The 17,553-nt window shown below is 58.1% G+C and overlaps 1 protein-coding gene across 1 annotated transcript in view; it reads left to right on the plus strand.

The window, feature by feature from the left end:
• Nucleotides 1–14,603: 14,603 nt before the first annotated feature.
• GRM4 (glutamate metabotropic receptor 4) overlaps nt 14,604–17,553 on the plus strand; it is a 28,138-nt gene continuing 25,188 nt past the window's right edge. Inside the window, exon 1 of the mRNA XM_041427183.1 lies at nt 14,604–15,122. Within this exon, the coding sequence (XP_041283117.1) occupies nt 14,604–15,122 (519 nt within the window). The remainder of the gene's footprint in view (nt 15,123–17,553) is intronic.

The following is a 17,553-nucleotide window of genomic DNA, read 5'->3' on the forward strand; positions in this document are numbered from 1 at the left end:
AAAAAACCCCCTAAAACATCCCCAAAAATCCCCAAAGAACCTTTAAAAACCCCTAAAAATACCCTAAATGGTGCTAAAATACCTCTAAAAATACCCCAAAAATCCATAAAATACCTTGATAATACCCAAAATAAACCTAAAAATTCCCTCAAAAACCTTAAAAATACTCTAGTCCTAAAGAATTCCTCAACATACCCTCATTAGTCCTAAAAAAGCCCAAAAAACTTTTAAATAGTCCAAAACAAGACCCAAGAATACAGAAAACCCTCTAAAAATCTAATTAGTACTAAGAAAACCCTTAAGATACCCTTAAAAAAAAAGTCTTTTAAAAGCCTTGAAAAAGCCCTAAAGGTACCTTAAGCATTCCCAAAAAATTCCTAAAAAACTCCTGCAAAAAATTCCTAAAATATCCTTTAACTAAGCATTCCCAGAAAATTCCTAAAAAACTCCTGCAAAAAATTCCTAAAATATCCTTTAAAAACCCTTAAAAAACCTCCCAAAACCCCCTAAAAAACTGCTCATAGACAACTGCTACCTGCAACTCTCTAGCCACCAAACATCATCCTTGCCTTTTAATTGAAGTAAATTCCTGCAGCTGCTGGGAGAGTTCTGGGGCTGTCCCCCATGTGGGGTCACTGTCTGCAGCTGCTGGTAAGGTTGTGGGGCTGTCCCACCACTGCAGCTGCTGCTTTGCATTGCTGTTGGGAAAAATGTGTGTCCTAGGGGTGCTGTAAAGGGTGAGTTTGGGGCTGGGGTGAGGAGTGCTGCACTAGCACCCCAACCCTGCCAGGTATCCTGAACACCAAAGCCAGCCCTTTTCCCTGGGAAACAAAACTCACCAGCCCAGACTCCACAATCATCTGACCCTTCCTTCTCTCATCTTAACCAGGAAGCTCCAGCTCTCCTCTGATATGGCTTGCCCACTCTTTCATAAAAGCTATGAATTTTGGACACAGCTGTGACCTAGTAAGTGCAAGTCTGTTCCCACCTTTTTTTAGTTAGTACAGCTGCATCTCCTGAGGGGCAAGATTGCCTTCAGCACTATCTCTATTCTCCTAAAATCCATCTTTTTGAAGGTTAGGGGGCCAAGGGACAGTGTCAGGGGGCTTGGGGTGACACACAGCCATTGCGGGCTGATGGGCAAAGAGGGGAACCTTGACAGGTGGCGAGCTGACACTGAGGGTTAGGGGTACAAAGGAGACAGGGTACCTGCACAGATCTCCAGTAGTGTCCTGTCAGGCTCCGGTGCTTCTGAGTCCAGCCCTGGTTTTAGTCTGAGTGCTGGCACAGGAGCGTGGGCTGGGGTCTGTGGCAGCCAGGGCTCCCCGGGGCCAGCAGCTCCTGCGGGACCTGGCCTGGCCAAGGCTGGCTCCGATCCTGGCTGCACAGCTTGCTCCAGATTGTGTTTCACCACCACCCCATGCTGAATCCCCCTTCTCTCAAACATCACCTCCCAAAGCACTGCTGGAGTGCTCTCTGCCCCTGGCACCCACAGCCCCCTCCTCTTCTTCCTCACCGCTGAGCCTCCTTGAAGCTGAGTGATGCGTTCACTTCCATCTCCCCTTGTCCCAATGGTTAGGGGTTTGTTGGACTGTGCTGTCTCCAGTGCACAGGAGAACCTCTGGAACCCCTTTGACTGGGGCTCAGGGAGCTAGGGGAGAGAGAAAAAGCAAAAAAACCCCAAGTTATAATAATAAAGGGTTTGAATATTGTGCAGTGAAGTGGGGCTGGAGCCCCTGCTGAGCTCTGCAAAAACAGGGAAATAGGAAGGAGCTCCGAATGGACTAACAACATCCAAACTGGGAGCAGAAAGGAGCTGGGGGGACTGGAGGGGTTTGGGGGATGGCTGATAGCAGGTGCATGAGCCTGTGGTATGTGGAGGGTGGTGGATGTGACTGGGATGGATCTGGAAGGGATCCAGGCTGGTGCTGGGGGAGCTGCTCCCTCCTGGGACGACTTTGCTGGCGCAGAGATGCGGCCATGAGAACAGGGAACCTCTTGGGATGCTGCTGCACAGTGTGAGATCCCTCCTCCCTCTCCCTAAACCCTTTTGTCACTTTCCCAAAAGCCACTTTTGGGCACAGGAAGGGGGGGTCGGGTCACCCCAGCACTGTCTGGGGGCCCCTCCCAACACAGCCCCTCACTGCGGCACCGATCGATGACCAACATAATTACTCCTGCAAAGGCAAATCCGTGCTGGCCTCGGCTGCTTGGTAGCACTCCAAGGAAGACAGTGTTTCCTTGCAAGGATGAGGCCATGAATATTTTATGTCCGAGGAGGATATTTCTTTCAGGAGGTTGTTGCATGAATTATGGAGAAGTTGGGAGGAGAAGACGGGTTCTGCTGGCCGGGGTCGGCTCCGGGCTGGAGGCTGCGCTGGCACCGCTGGGCTTTACCTTGGGTTCCTTTCCCCGGCTGCTGGGGAAGGTGTGCCACTCACTCCCCACCACAGCAGCAATCAGGGCATGCTGGAGAAGCCTCTGGTGCAAATCCATCCCAGTTTGGGGCAGTTTGTTCGCCGGCAGAGCAGGTTGGTGCACACAGAGTGAACGGGGCAGTTTTGGCATGGGTTGGATGTGGGATGGGTGCTCAGCTGCTGGTCTGGAGGTGTGTGAGGGGGGTACAGCAGCTTCACTGGACATCTGGAGGGGACAAGCAAGGAATGGAGCTCTTCCCTGCTTTCCCCCATCTCCTTATGCCTGGATGGGTGCTGGAGATGTTGGTGCTTGATGCTGGGCCCACCCAGCATCCCGTGGCTTTCCAATCCCAGTCCCTCACCAGAGCCGGTGCTGCTGCTCTCCTCTCCCTTCTGCCCTGTCCCCTGCCCACGTCCTGCATCCCAGGTGCTGCTGCCACTTTGCTCCTGGCTGGTTGGGAAAAATGAGGGGGTTGTCTTCCATGCCATCCCTGCCTTCTGTGTTAGTTAAGGTGTAAAGATTTTCCTCTAATTGTCCTGTGGGTGCAGAGGGAGTGTGTGCTGCCTGGCCGTCACAGTTAATTTTACCAGCAAATGTTCTCTCTCCTTCCCTATTCCCCCCTTTTTTTTTTTTTGAGATTTAAAGAAAACATTTCCAGCTGCTCATGATCCCTGTGAGTGGATAAAAAACCCCTCCTGCACCCAAATGAAAACACAGACAGAGCTGTCTGTCCCTCTTTCCTTTCCCGATGCCAGGTTTGAGGGTTGTGCCTTTGGGATGTTGCTCTGGGGACAGGGGGACATCTCTGGCTTTAAACACAAAATTGGTGGCAGAACAGGAAGGTTGGTCCATGGGAGCAGGGTGGCACCACTGGCACCCCGGTGCTGGTTTGGGGGCAGGTCCTGCTCTCTCTGAAGCATCAGCACAAAAAGCTGCTGATGGTGCAGGACGAGGGATTTCCAGGAGAACATTGTGCCTCAGCTTTTCATGTTTCTATATTGTTTAAACCCCAAATTCGGAGTAATCGCTGCCCAAAATAACCTCTGGCCACTCAGCACGTCCCTGGGCCTGAGCCCTTCCCTCCTTTTCTATAAAACAACAGCTTCTAACTGGGATGGGGACAGTTCACCAGTTACACTGAGTGGATGAGACTGGAGGGCACATCCAGCAGCAGCCCTCGTGCTTTCCTGTCAGCAGCAGAGTGGGGTGCAGGGCTGGGCTCCAAGGCTCCCAAATCCCCTGTTCCTCCCCCATGCTGGAGCAGCACCTGCAGGAGGGAGGCAGGACACAGCCCAGGGCATGGAGCTGACAACACTCCCCATTTTTGGAGATGCTGGAACCGCCTCAGGGGGTCGGTCCAGGGGCAAAGCAGCAGCTTTTCTTTCCTGGGGGCTGAGGCTGGCAGGGTCCATCGCTGTGCTGAGCTGTGCTGGCCTCTGCTCTGCCCTGTCTCTGTGTGAGCCTGGCCTGGGCTGGCTTTCTCCTCAGCAGCTCTCTCGCCATTAGGTGGAAGTGTTGTAGAGGAGAAGAGCGATGGTGCTGCCCGACTTCGGGCTCCCATAGCCAGGCACGGGCCCTTTGTCCTCGTGTCACGGCAGCAGGAAGGCACAGAGGGGGATTTTTAGGCTGGATACACCCAAGAAAGAGGAATAACCCCCCGAAAAGAGGCTCTGAGGCTGCAGCAAGAGGAAGTTTGGAGAGAGAAAGGCATTGTATTGATAGCAGCTCCCTAGTGCGCTCCATCCCCTCGTTGCTGCTGCGGGGGAAAAGCCCAGAAGCCCAGAAATGTCCCCTTGGTGGCCTCTGAGAGGCAGGGCTGGTTCCTTGGTGTCACCCGGCGTTTCTCTAGGGGTCCCACATCAGCTGGGGGCTGTGGGTGCCTGGCAGGACCCTGGGCTGCAGGAAAGCCTCTGGTGGGAACTTGACAGCCCCCAAAGTAGGTGAAAGGCTGCCAGAGAGCTGGCACAGGTACAGGAGCCTTCCTCACGAGGAGGAGGAGGAGGAGTTGTTATCACTCCCAGCCTGCAGCCGAATCATCCCTCGTTCATTGCTAATTCCTCCCCGCAAGCCCGGATGGGTTTTTTCTTTTTTTTCCCCACATTTCTTTAAAATGCAACTTTTCCCATCAAGATCTGTTAGTCATGAGGCGTATAATGAGTTTTATATATATATTTAAGTGGTCTGACATTCGGCATCCCATTATCCCCACTCCTTGAGAGAGGCACGGACCCGATGTGTGAATGTCAAGCCCGTGCGAGCACAGGCAGTGCCGTTCCTGCTCTCTGGAAAGATCCAGATCTATTACCCACGTTCATGTGCTGGGGCTGTGTGGGAGTCTCTTTCTTCAGGAAAGAAATCCAAGGCTGCTTTTTATTTTTTTTTTCCTCCTTGGCCTATTATTTAGGTGTTTTTGGAGGGGCCGAGCTGAGTTACTCTGTTGGTTTTGTTTTGCGGTTTTGTTTGTCCCTCCGGTGACTGCCCTGCTCAGGGGGAGCTGATGGCTTTTTGCAAGCAGCTCATGCAATTCCTGCTGGAAAATGTCTGTGGAGGCTGAGCCAGGGTCACCCCGCTCATTCCCTGCCAACTTCCACAGGGACTTTTCCCATCCTCATCCTCTTGCTATGGCTCAGCTCTGCCTGACGTCACTGAAAATCTTCCCTTTGCTACGAAATCCCCGAGGAGCAGCACAAAAGTGTCATCACGGCTCTTCTTTCTTTCTTTTCCTCCTCAAATCCTTCCTCTGCTCTTTTCTTTTCTTCTGACCTGTCCTTTTATTTCTTCCTCTTCCACCAGCACTGCAGGCCCTGTGTCCCTGTGCTGCTGCTCCTCCCGGCCACGTTTGTCCCTCAGACAGTTGGGACACTGGAAAAACATCCCCAGCCACCCCCACCCCTTACCCTCCAAACTTATTTTTCTTTAAATACACACGAAAATAGCTCTTGCCGGGCCTCCTGCTTTTTAATTGTGTAGATATTACAGCTAATTACAGTTCTATTAATATTTCACTTTGAATTAAAGATTTATTTTCCGCACCCTTCTATCCAGGGGGGAATTCACACCCAAGGCAATTGCAGGCACTGGCAATGCGGCCCCTAGATGAAAAAGGCTGGGTGTGATTCCTGTGCCTCCATCTCTTTGACAGGAGTGACCCATGAGGAGGGAGGAGGAGGTGGTGGCTGGGCCATAAATTATTCAAAACCCTTTTGCAGAGCTGAGCCGGAATGTCCAGTCCATAAGATGTGGTTTCAAGTTTTCCTATATTATTAAAAAAAAAAAAAAATCATCAAATTGCAAGCAGTTGCGTCTCCTGGATGGCGCTTGGTGGCCTCAGCAGTGGACACAGTGACCTTCCCAGCTGGCTGGGGGCCAGGGCAGTGGGAGGCTGGAGCTGTGCCTGCCTGGGGACAGCTGTGGGATGAGTGGGGTCAGGGCACCCAGAGCCTTCTGCACGGATCCTGTGAGTTCAGGGAAAGGCTGCTGCGGACCCCGGAGGTGCTGGGGCAGCCTGGATGAACTGGAGCACGGAGCTGGGAACAGATTCGGGCCCCAGCCCTGCCCTCGGGACGAGGAACTCGCTCAGCTCCTCTGGCTCCCTGCCTGCAGAGCTGGTATCGATCCTGGCGGGCTTCTCCGTGTCCATTTGCTGATGGCATCGAACTCTCCTGGAGGATTTGATCAGCGCTGACCCTGGCACTGAGCAGGAGCCCTCGCAGTGACCTTTGTGGGGTTTGCTGCTCTCGGGGTAACCCCACAGGCGAGCTGCACCCCTGGAATCACCGGGATGTCTCCCATCCTCTCAGCCCCACGCCGAGTCCTTTCCCGTTGTGCCGGGGGAATCATCAGCCTCAGCTGGATTTCCAAATGTTAATTGGGTTCTGACGTTCCCGCTGGTGACACGAGCGCTGTGCTGGTATTTTGGGTTCTGGCTGGCAGAGGCTGTGAGCAGGGGAGACGTGCAGGCCGTGAGGCTTGGAGAGGAGAAGAGAGGCACTGCCAGCTCAGCCATGGTGGGAAGAGCATCCTGCAATCCCTGGGATTCAGAGGCTTGAATCCTTGGGAGGGTTGGGTTATGATTTTCCACTGGAGCCAGGGCAGCAGTGAGGCACTTCTGAATGAGCCAGCTGCCAGAGCAGCTCAGGTGGTGCTTCGGCCAAAATTCTCCATCATTTATCCCAGACATCTTCCCCCAGGGATTCTTTGGGATGTGGGAAGATCAGAGCAGGGGGGCCTGGAGTCCTCATGACCCCAGACTGAGAGCAGAGCACCCTTGTTTCTCCTTGAAGGCAAACACGTGTCTAAGAAATCCCCAGGAGCTGAGGGCTTCACCCGATTTGGAGCAGGGACCTTGACCTTAAGGTGCTTCTAAAAGCTACTTTTGGCAAGGGATTTGTGCCTGGCTTGTCCTGTGGTGTCTGCAGTCCCCTCAGCCCTGGCCTGGGGCAGGCAGGGGGTCCTGTCCTCCCAGGGGCTTGATATTTATATCCCCTCCCCACTGTGCACAGCACAGATTTCCTTTGGTTTCAACTCCTGGCATCAGCGCTGCCATGGCTGAGGATGCTCACACGGGGGCTCCTCCCAGGGGCTTGATCTTTATATCCCCTCCCCACTGAGCACAGTGCAGATTTCCTTTGGTTAACTCCTGGCATCAGCGCTGCCATGGCTGAGGATGCTCACACGGGGGGTGGTGGGGCTGTGCCCCCCTCCTCTGTCCCACTAGAGCAGAGCAACAACAACCACTCTTGTTCTTGCTGTAAACAAAACCACTGCAACAGCCTGGTGGCTCTGCAGCTCTGGGCAGCATCCCGCGAGCACCTGGATCCACGGGAACATTCCAGTGGCAGGAGGGTGGCTGGGCAGCTTTTCAGGAGCTGCGTTTCACTGGGGAGGCCAGGGCTCTTTCAAATCCCAGCTCTGGAGCTGGGCAATCCCGAGTGCTTCGGCAAAACCGGCTCCTCTCCACCCTCCTAACCAGGATTTGGGTGAAAAGGAGCCTTTTCCCAAGGCAAGCAGCCCACCTGGGCCCTGGCTGACCCTCACCAGGACTGGGATTTCGCTCTTATAAACGAGCAACACAAGTCACCCCTCGGAGAAGATGAGGCTGGAATTGTGTATTTGCGGCCCGTGTTCGGTTCTTTGGTGCTGGGAGGGGGCAGAGCCCCCTCCCCACAGCCGGACCCCGCTTGGTGTGCGCGGATGGGTCCCCCCAGGAGGGGCTGGGAGGTCTGGCAGCCCCGCATGCCCGCAGGTGAGCGCCAGGGTCTGCCCTAATTGCTCCGGTGACCGAGCAATCACCACCGTGTCATTACCGTGATGGATCGCAGCAGTTAATGTGTCAATGGCCATTACCGGGGGGTTGTGTTTTGTCTGGATTAATGAATCGACACCGCACGACGGGCTCCTCAGGGCCGCGGGGCCCGGCGGGGGGGATTGAAGGGAGGCAGGAGCCGAGCTCCGCGGGGTGGGGGGTTGGCAGCGTTTTATGGGAGGGAGAAGAGAAGGGCAATGGCTTGGGGTGACAGCATCCTCCCTCGTCGCTGCTTGCGGGAGCTGCTCCCACCTGGGAAAGGGAATTTGAGGATGGCTGTCGCTGCAGGGAGCCGGAGACCCTCAGCAGCCTGGCTGGGAGACCCTTCCCCCAGGAGCCGGGGGTCCGCCGGGGCGGGGGTCCCCGCGCTGCGCTAGTGCTTTAAGAGGCTGGCAAAGCTTGCGGCGGGCTTCCCAGCTCCTCTTCATGCAAAACTTCCCCGGCCCCAGCTCTCCTCCTCCTCCTCTTTTTCCCCCTCCTCCTCCCCCTTCTCCACCTCTTCCTCCTCCTCCTCCTCCTCCTCGCCGCGGCTGCGGTGCGCGGAGCGCGGCGGGTCCCGCCCGGCTGCGGCTCGCTCGGCTCCCGGGCCGGGCCGGGGCTGGGGGGGCCGGGGCCGCCCCCGCCGCACCCTCCACAACGCTCCGGCGAATTTTCCGCCTTTCCTTCTGGTTTTGGGTTGGGGGGGCTGCGACAGCGGGGGCTGCAGCCCGGAACCCCCAGCGCTCCCCCCTCTCCCACTCATCGCATTATTCATTGCTGGGGACTGCGGAGCGCTGCCCCCTCCTCGTTCCGCTGCTCCCTCCCCCCGCGAGGGGCACGGAGGGCATCTCTTGCCCCGGTCCCCAACCTGCCACCTCTGTCCCCAGAGGTGCCCACTGCCCGGCGACGGCTGCGGGAGGGCAGCTGGGGGGCTCGTCCGGACGGAGGGGGCTGGCAGGGGTCGGGGCAGGAGGCAGCGGGCAGGGGTGGGTGGCCGTGACCGTGGCCGAGCCGCCGGCGGGGGCTGCCCTCGCCTCGCCGCAGCGGGCAGCGCCCGCAGAGCCGCCGCAGGGCAGGGCAGGGGGGACAGGAGAGCGGCTGAAGGCGCTTTCCCTGCCAGCTCGGAGGGGCTGTGAGGAGTACGATCCTTCCTCGGCGCCGGAGCGACCCCTCGGAGCCACCTCTGGGCCGGGCAGAGCCCCGCTCCAGTACGGGGTCGGTTTTCTCTCCCGAGCGTTCTCCCGCTCCTTGGGGCTCTCCGGGCGAGCGGATCTGAGGCGTCGGGAGCCGCTGGGGAAGTTGGCAACCGTGAGAAAAAACCGGAGAACTCTCCCACTGCCTGCCCGGGTGCAGCCCCGCCAGCCCTCCTCCTCCTCCACCTCCTCCTCCCCTCGGTGTGATGAGTTTGCCGTGCTCTGCCAGCCGGGTGATTTTCCGTGGGCTGCTCCGGCGCTGGGGGATGCCCGCTGCCTTCGGCGGCGGCTGCGACGGAGAAGCTGCGGGTGAGTCACCGCCTTTGCCATCGCCATCGCGCTGCAGGTGACCTGTGGCTCGGGGCTCGACGAGGGTGGCACGAGGCAGGGCTGGCGGTCACCGCAGGAGCCCACCGGCAGTGGCCGTGTGCCCCGGGCAGGGCTCGGGGAGGGATGGAAGGATGAAGAGAAGGAGCAGAGCTGATCTGTTGAATGCAGCGAGGAGCTCGGGAAAACACCACGAGAATTGCCAAAAGAAAAAGCTCGTTTCCTTCCCCGCGTTTGTGCCCTGTAAGCAGCGTTTATCCGCACCAGGCAGCGGGGGATGCTCTGGAGGTGTGCCGGGCAAGGCTGTGGAGGGGGAGAGCTGGGACAAGACCCTTTTCCCTGTGACCTGCCACCTCTGCGCCGGGGGGCTCGGTCCGATGGGATGTGCAGAGATCCCTCCTGATTGTGGCCAGTCTGGCTGGGCTGGAGGGGCAGTGCTCCTTGTGGGGGTGGTCCCTCTCTGTGGCGGCAGAGGGTCCCCATGGGCAGAGGTGGCTGCAGCTGCCCCAGGCTGGGGGGCTACAGGCAAAGCCCTTCTGAGGACAGCATCAGGCACTGGCTTAAGGGTGCTGAGCTGCACCCCAGGGTGTTGGAGCAGCATCAAGGGGATTTTCCCATGGGAATCCAAGCTCGAGTGGAGCCACGGCCTGGCCCCACATCCTAGAGGCCAGCACGGCCCTGCGGAGGAGCCTAACGGCTCCCCGAAAAAGAGCATCACGTGCTTCAACTTTGGCATCAGGCAGGAGGAGGATGGATTTGTCAGCTCAGCCACCCCCTTCCAGCTCTTCCCAGAAAGGCAACGGTTTGAAGAAGTGGCAGGTCCTAATTATAACATACGTGAACCCGCCGCCCTCCCCGGCTTCGCGCCCGCTGCGGGCACCGGCTCTTCCTCCCGGGCGCTGCTCTGTTTCACGGAGGGTTTTCCTCCCTGCAGTTCCCTGGATGGCCCCACACTGAGCCCGGACCAGGATGGGGGTCTCTGGAGTCACCGCTGAAGGGGTGTGGGCAGGGGCTGGCACTGCCAGACCGCAGTGTCGGGGCGTGGGTGTGATGGGGAGCGGGGACACCGCGCGCTGCCGCGGGCACTGCCGGGCACCGGCAGTCAGGCCGTGCTCTCGCTCAGAGCCAGCACCGTCCCAAATTGCAGATGGCGATAAAAAATTAATTGCGGGATTCTGCTGCACGTGGCAGGAGCGGGGACCAGCGGCGGTTCCTTCCCTCCCTCCCTCCCTCCCAGCCGCTGCCGCTGGAGCTCTGCGCCGGCTGCCCGCGGACACCTCGCGCCGCCTGCCCGCAAGGTGAGCTGCTGTTCTCTCTCCGCTTGCTCCGGAGCTGGATCCTGCTCGCCTTCCCCCCCTGCCGTGCCATCCCATCCTTCAAAGTGAGGGATTAGCCCTGACCTGCTTGGCAGCGGGAGGGAGGCGGAAGGAGAGGGCTTGCTGCAGTTAAGGACGTATATAAATATGGTGTGATAAATATTCCCTGGATCTCAGCTGCGCCCTACGGGAGCACTGTTGGTTGGACTTCAGCATCCTTCAGGAGATGCTCCGGGGCACTGAGGTGGGTGGTCATACCCAGCTTTTCCCCACCGTGGGGCTCTGAGCCAGGTGCTGGCAGGACCTGGTTGCAGAGAGGACGAGTTGGCACCTTGGTGATGGGCTCGGGCTTGTGCGAGCGTTGTGCTATCGGTTCATGCATCGATCGAGGGGTTGCTGGGCAGGGGCTGTTTTGGAGCTCACTGGGGGGGTTTGGATGGCACAATCCAGGGTCTCTGCTCACTGCTGCTTGCTGAGCCGTGGCCTTGCTTCTCCGAGCGAATGCCGGGGTACTGGACCTGAATACTTAAGGTTTTTCCTGTCGGGGAGAGAACTTAACCTGGCATCCCCTCCCTCTGTCCACGTCTCAATTCTGCTCTATTTCATGGAGCTTTTGCAATTAAAAAGACCAGGAGCCAAGCAAAGTACCCTGTAGCTGCTTGCAAGCGGGAAGAGTGAGTGTACACTAATTGGGATATTGTGCTGCCTGCTGGCTGGCCCTGCTTGCTGGAGGAAGAGCAGGTGGGGAAAGAAATAGCCTTGATTTTCAAAAAGATGCTGTGGAGCTGGTAGGAACCAGTGTGGCTTAAGCTGGCACAGCCCTTCCAGTGCCAGGGCTGGGCTGGAGTCTCTGGTGCTGGTGGAACTGGGCTCTTTGGCAGCTGAGGATGGGTGCAGGTGAGTGCTGTGTGCTCTTGGCTGATTATTGCTGCATCTCCTGGGCTGTAACCAGCTCAGCTTCTGCTGGGTTTAACGAGCCCCAGAAAATGCTCTGGCTTTGAACTGGGAGATGATAGATCCTGCTGCAGGCAGAGCTCTGGGGAGTGGGGTCTGTCCGGAGTGTGTCCACCACAGTCCAGCCTGGGCAGTGCTTGTGGGGATGTGCAGGAGGAGCTGCGGGAAGGAACCACAGAGGTGATGCCTGGGGTGGCTGGTTGCTCCTCCGGGCACTGGAGAGGGTTTTGCAGCAGGAGATCTCTGTGATGTGGGGGAGTTTTTAATCAGAGTTTGATTTAATGGAATCACAGAATGGTTCGGGTTGGAAGGGACCTTAACGCTCATCCAGTTCCAGCCCTTGAAATGGGCACGGACACTTTTCACTAGACCAGGTCGCCCCAAGAGGGGCTCGCCTGCCCAGCTAAGCCCTCTCCTGCTCCTTCCAGAGCCCTCCGTGGCTGGCGATGCCGGTGGCCCGGTGGCCACCACTAGAGGGGGGCAGGATGCCACCGTGCTGCCCGGCCCCGTGTCCGGGGTGCCGGGACCTGCAGGGCTCTGCCTGTCCTGGGGCAGCAGCACCGGCTCCCTCTGCCCTGGCGCTGCTCAGCCCACCCTGGCTCGGGCAGGGGATGAGCCACGCCCGGGCTCTGGAGATCTCGGTTTGGTTGGTGCTTGTGCCACCTCCCAGATCCAGATCGGGCTGCGGCATAGCTGGGATGAGGGCGATGGGAGGGCTCACCGATGCTGTGCTGGTGGAAGTAGGAGAAAACAGAATTTCTCCTTCCTTCGGGGCTGGGGTAAGCACCATGCTGAGTGGTGATCCCACCCTGTTATTGCCACCCTCGTGGTGCCCCTGTGGAGCAGTGCAGGTGGAACAGGAGGGTGGCTGTGGCCCCTTGCTGCCAGGAGTGTGTGGGTAAGGATGTTCCCTGCTCTGTGAGCAACTGCGGTAGGCAGGTGTCTTCTTCCAGATGTGCACCTCCCTCCAGATGTGCCCCTGGTGGAGCAGCTGCTTTGGGGAGGCTGAGGCATGGTGGAACCAAGGTCTGGGCTGTGTGGAAGCAGTGACTTGTGTGTGGCTGAGGAGCTGCTGGGGGCGGGTGGAGGGGACAGGGGTGCTCATCTGTCACCCCTTCCTGGGCCCTTTGCATCAGGGGTTCATCAGGTAATTTCGGCTCCATCTCCCCCGTGAGGGATCCAAACCATCTCCCTCCTCCTCTCCCCATTATTTGTGCTTTCTTCTTGCCTGCCGTGATATTTTTACCTTCAGTTCGTTCAGATTATATGATCAAAGGAGCCACAAAGGGGAGAGAACAGAGAGGGAAAAAGCTTGAAAGAAGAAAGGGAAAGGCAGTGGGCTCTGGGGGCACTGCCAGCTCTGCGGGAGCTGCCGTGGGCTCTGAGGGTTTTCCTGGGAGCGGGTCCATGGTGTGAGCATCCCACCTTTGATGGGCAGAAGTGTTGCAGCTCCAGGGATGAGGGTGGGAGAGGTGACCTGCTTTCGGCTGCTGCGGGGCTCTGAAGGCAGCTGTGGTGTCTGAGCATCCCTTCGTCTCCCCATCCTCCTCCTCCTCCCCAGCACGGGCAGAGCCTGATCCGCTCCCAGGCTGTGCAGGAGCCACATTCCCCTGCTCCATGCCCACTGCTGATGCATGGGGTGGTCCTTGCAGAGGGGACAGGACCATGCAGAGGTCTGATCCTTGTCCCTGATCCCCATCCGAGCAGGGCTGCGCTCCCAGGGGCTCTCCTGGCAGGCTGGGGCGGGGGCTTTGCTGCGGCATTCCCAACCTCCTGCCTTTGGAAGCACAGAGCTGGGCACCGGGTAATTCTGGTTCCTTAAAAGCCCCGGCTGTCAGAATCGCTTTGGAGATGGGCCTTCAAGCAGCTGCTGCCGCGGAGGTGCATAATTTATGGAGGTGAGTTGAAGCCAGGGTCCTCCTGGCTGGGATGGCTGCGGAGCGGGAGCACCCTTGGGGCTGGTGAGACTGTCCAGCAGCCGTGGGCTTGGGTGCCAGCTCTGGGTTTGAGCTGAGATTAATTTAAGCTGTTTCCTTGGTCTCACTGTTGCTGCTCGTCCTGCCTGGGGAATGCATTTGCCTGCTTGGCTCCTCGCTGCTTTTGGTGCTTGCATTAATCATGCGCTGCCCTCAGCATCCATCAGCGGCTGCTGGGAGGCGACGGCAGGGATGGGCATGAGAGCGAGCCTGCCTCGGGGGGAAACTGAGGCAGGGGCTGTGCTGCTGGGGCGGGGGCAGCTCAGGTGCTGTCGATATCTGCTGCTGGAAGCCGTCGATAACAGAAGCAGCTGCTGGTTCAGGAATCAGTGGCCTGAAGGGAGAGCGGCAGGAGCGCAGTTGTGACTCGGATCCGGAACGCTGGGTTTTGGCAGTGCCTGGCTCCAGCTGAGGATGCAGACCTCAGTTTGTGGGGCTCAAGACAAGCGGGCTTGTGGAAGTGACTGAAAAACCTGTTGGGAAAAAGTAGGGGCGTTTTAGAATAGGCAGGGATCAGGGCTGGGGGTGTGGGGGGGTTTGCCGCACTCTGTGTGCTGTCTTGGGACTTGTCCCACCCTCTCAGTTCCCTTCAGAAGGGACAGGTTGGAACAGGGTCTCAAGGCCCCCTCTGAGCTGGTCGCTGACCTGTGCTGCTCTGTGGGGCAGTGTTCCTGAGGCCCTGATCAGTCCCTCTGCCCAGATGCAATTTGGGCTGAGCTAAAACCCCTGGTGTGAATCAAAGACCCAGTGAATCCCAAATCTATTTTTTGCAATAATCCCCAGTGCTTATTTCCACTGTCTCCCTGATGAAAGCCCAGAACAGCCAATGTCCTCTTCCTGCTCCTGCCTAAATTCTCTCTCCTGTTTTCCCCATCCCTCCAAGGTCTCCGGAGGAAGGACCCAAAGCTTTGCACGGACTCGTGGCTCTGCTGCTGTCTCTCCTCTCTGGCGTAGCCATGCAGACCCCAGCACCCTCCTGCATCCCGACCTCCCGCTGCTCTCCTGGGGCCGGCAGCACCGTGGGGAGCCGCTGACGGAGCCGGATCCCTCCGGAGCCATGCCGCCCGCCCAGCCCAGCCCGGCCCCCTGAGCGCCGCGTTCCCGGCCCGAGCTCTGCCCCAGCACGGCCTTGGCGATGAGCGGGGGTCACTTTTGCATGGAGCGTTTGTCCTTCTGCCTCCTCCTGAGTGCCTGGAGCTGGGGGTGGGCGCCCGGGGGTGCTGCCAAGCCCAAAGGCCAGGGCTACCCGCACATGAACTCCATCCGCATCGACGGGGACATCACGCTCGGGGGGCTCTTCCCCGTGCACGGCCGGGGCGCCGAGGGCAAAGCCTGCGGGGAGCTGAAGAAGGAGAAGGGCATCCATCGCCTGGAGGCCATGCTCTTCGCCCTGGACCGCATCAACAACGACCCCGACCTGCTGCCCAACATCACGCTGGGCGCCCGCATCCTGGACACGTGCTCGCGGGACACGCACGCCCTGGAGCAGTCGCTGACCTTCGTGCAGGCCCTCATCGAGAAGGACAGCACCGAGGTGCGCTGTGTCAGCGGGGGGCCCCCCATCATCACCAAGCCGGAGCGGGTGGTCGGCGTCATCGGCGCCTCGGGCAGCTCCGTGTCCATCATGGTGGCCAACATCCTGCGGCTCTTCAAGGTAGGGCCTGGCCAGGTGAAGGGAAGCTCTCGGCAAAACGCCCGCGGGTGCTTTGGCAGCTTTTCTCCACAGCTGGGGAGAGGCAGAGCTGGTGCTGTTAAAATGCTTCTCCTGCCTCCCCCAGGTCCCCGGGGATCCCTTCCTCCATCCTTCTCCGGTGACGACACTTGGAGCAGGAGGATTTTTGTCTCATCTCCCCCGGCTTTGTGGCGCTGGTGCTCCCGCCCCGTGGCGGGGGCTGGATGGGAGGTGGGCTGAGGGTGGGTTTGGTGCTGGTTCTGGGGGATGCTCCTTCAGGGGTGTGGGTTATACCCCAAAATGTAAATCCCACCTGAGCCAGAGGGCTGGAGGCAGCGATGGCTGATGGCAGGGGACAGCTGGTGCCTCTCTGCTGCAGTCCAAGGGGACATCAGCCAGGCTGGGGACATTTGTCCTGTGCCACCAGCCCCAGAGGTGCTCAGGCTGTAGTGGGATAAGTAGGGCTCTTCCTCCTGCTGTGTGCCAGCTGCAGGAATACTGAGAAGTTGATAATTCCTTTCCCCCTTGCTGTATATTTTTTTTATCCACAACCACGTCCCTGGGCTGCAGAGTGTGTGAACAAGGGTCCCCCTGCAGAAATGAGGGAGAAATGTAAATATTCTGCACCTCCAGTGGCACTGGGGGCCCCATCCCATCTTGGCCTTCTCCCAGCACCCTGAAACCCCTGTGTTCTGCAGGACTGGTGCTCTTTTCCCCTTTGTCTTTCCCTTCCTCTTCCTCTGCCAGCCCAGCGTGCTGAGAGCTGGGTCCCCTCCTGGGAGGGCTGGAAGCTGTTAGTGAAGACGGAAGAACCAGATCGCTGATGGAGTTTGATTTTTCTGGGTCCCTTTTTTTTAAAAAACATGTTAATGTTCCAGGCAACGAGTGAGAGGGCTATTCAATAATTAAAATAATATAAATTAGAGGGAGTAGGAGGAACTTAAAAGCTATTTGCCAAGACAAAAAAGATTGAATACTTGTTCTGGAGAGGAGGAGGGAGGCTGGCAGTGGGGAAGGAGGCAGGAGAGTGACAGTCAGAATAGTCGGGGGCAACTGAAGTTTTTCTAGGTTTTTTTATTTTTTCCCCTCACCCTTCTCCTCCAGTTTTGGTCCTTGGGCACAGAGCTGTGACCTGTCCAGAAGGATGTCTCTGAGCTCAGTGCAGCCCTGCCCCAGCTGAGCAGCCAGGCACTGGTGCTGCTGCTGGTGCATCCTGAGCCCCGGGAACTTTAATCCAGAGCTGATCCCAGCCCAAGGGGACAGAGAAGAAATGCAAATGGGGGGATGAGCAGGTAGAGGATGGAGACTAAAAAACCCCTTGGGAGATGAGAATAAGGAAAATCTCAGCCTTTTCTAGACAGCAGGGAATCCCAGTGGGGGGGTTGATGCTTTTGTCAGTGGTCCCAGCACAGGGACACCATTCCCATGGGACTGGGGTCATGTCTTGGCACAGCCATTCCTGCAGCAGGCAGGGGCTGGGGCTTTGGGGGTTCTGGAGGCTCTTCCCCCTGCCATGACCCGAGTGCTGCTGCTGCTCTTTGTTATTCAAACACTGCTTTTATGGCAGGGACATGCTTAAAATGAGAATAAGGCGACTTCCATTTCACACCGCCTGACCTTTAAGCGTGGGTGACTCTGCTCCGAGGTTCAGCAAGCACTGGCTGCCTCGGGCACAGGCAGCTGCCTCTGCCCATTCCCTGGGGCATGGCACTTGCTGGAGCTCTGCTCTCTCTTGGCCCCACGTTGCTGTGTCCCTCCTGTCCCCCTCGGTGCTCCCCCAGCAGGGGGACATTGGCAGAAGTGCTGGGAGCTGGCACAGGGGGACCCTCCCTGCGGGGTGTTCAAGTGCCCCCTGAGTGCTCTGGTTTTTGGAGTGCTCAAGTGGTTCTTGGGGAAGGCTCCAGCACATCTGGAAGGGCTCCAGCAAATCTGAAAGGGCTCCAGGATATCCAGCGAGTGGCACAGAGTGAATCAGAGTCCACCAGTGTGAGGAGTCCACTCAAGTCCAGCACAGCAGCCCCCCCAGTTTTCCCCCTTTTCTCCTGTGACCATGAGCATGCTGCAGGTGGCTGTTCCTGTCTCAAAATTATGCTCTCCCTGCTGTGGTCCCCATGTCCCATCCCACACTCCCTCCTGTGCACCTCTCCCTGTTCCATCAGCCCCCGCCTCTCCCTGCTCGGCTGGCCTTGCTCCTCCCTGCCAGGGCTTTTGTCACTCCTGCACTACATAAATAAATAACGGGTCCTTCGTTAGCTGCCGCCTCCTAATTAAAGCTGTACATCAGTGGAACAACTTGCAGATGCGGCATCCTCTGTCCAAGCTGGTTTCGTCACTCCTCGTCGCTCTGCCTGCAGAAAATCCTTTCCCCAGATCCGTGCTCTGGGCTCCGTGTGATAGCATCTCCCTGGCGTCA

Source organism: Onychostruthus taczanowskii, unplaced genomic scaffold, assembly GCF_017590055.1.
Source record: "Onychostruthus taczanowskii isolate IOZ18803 unplaced genomic scaffold, ASM1759005v1 scaffold97, whole genome shotgun sequence".
Classification (NCBI taxonomy): domain Eukaryota; kingdom Metazoa; phylum Chordata; class Aves; order Passeriformes; family Passeridae; genus Onychostruthus; species Onychostruthus taczanowskii.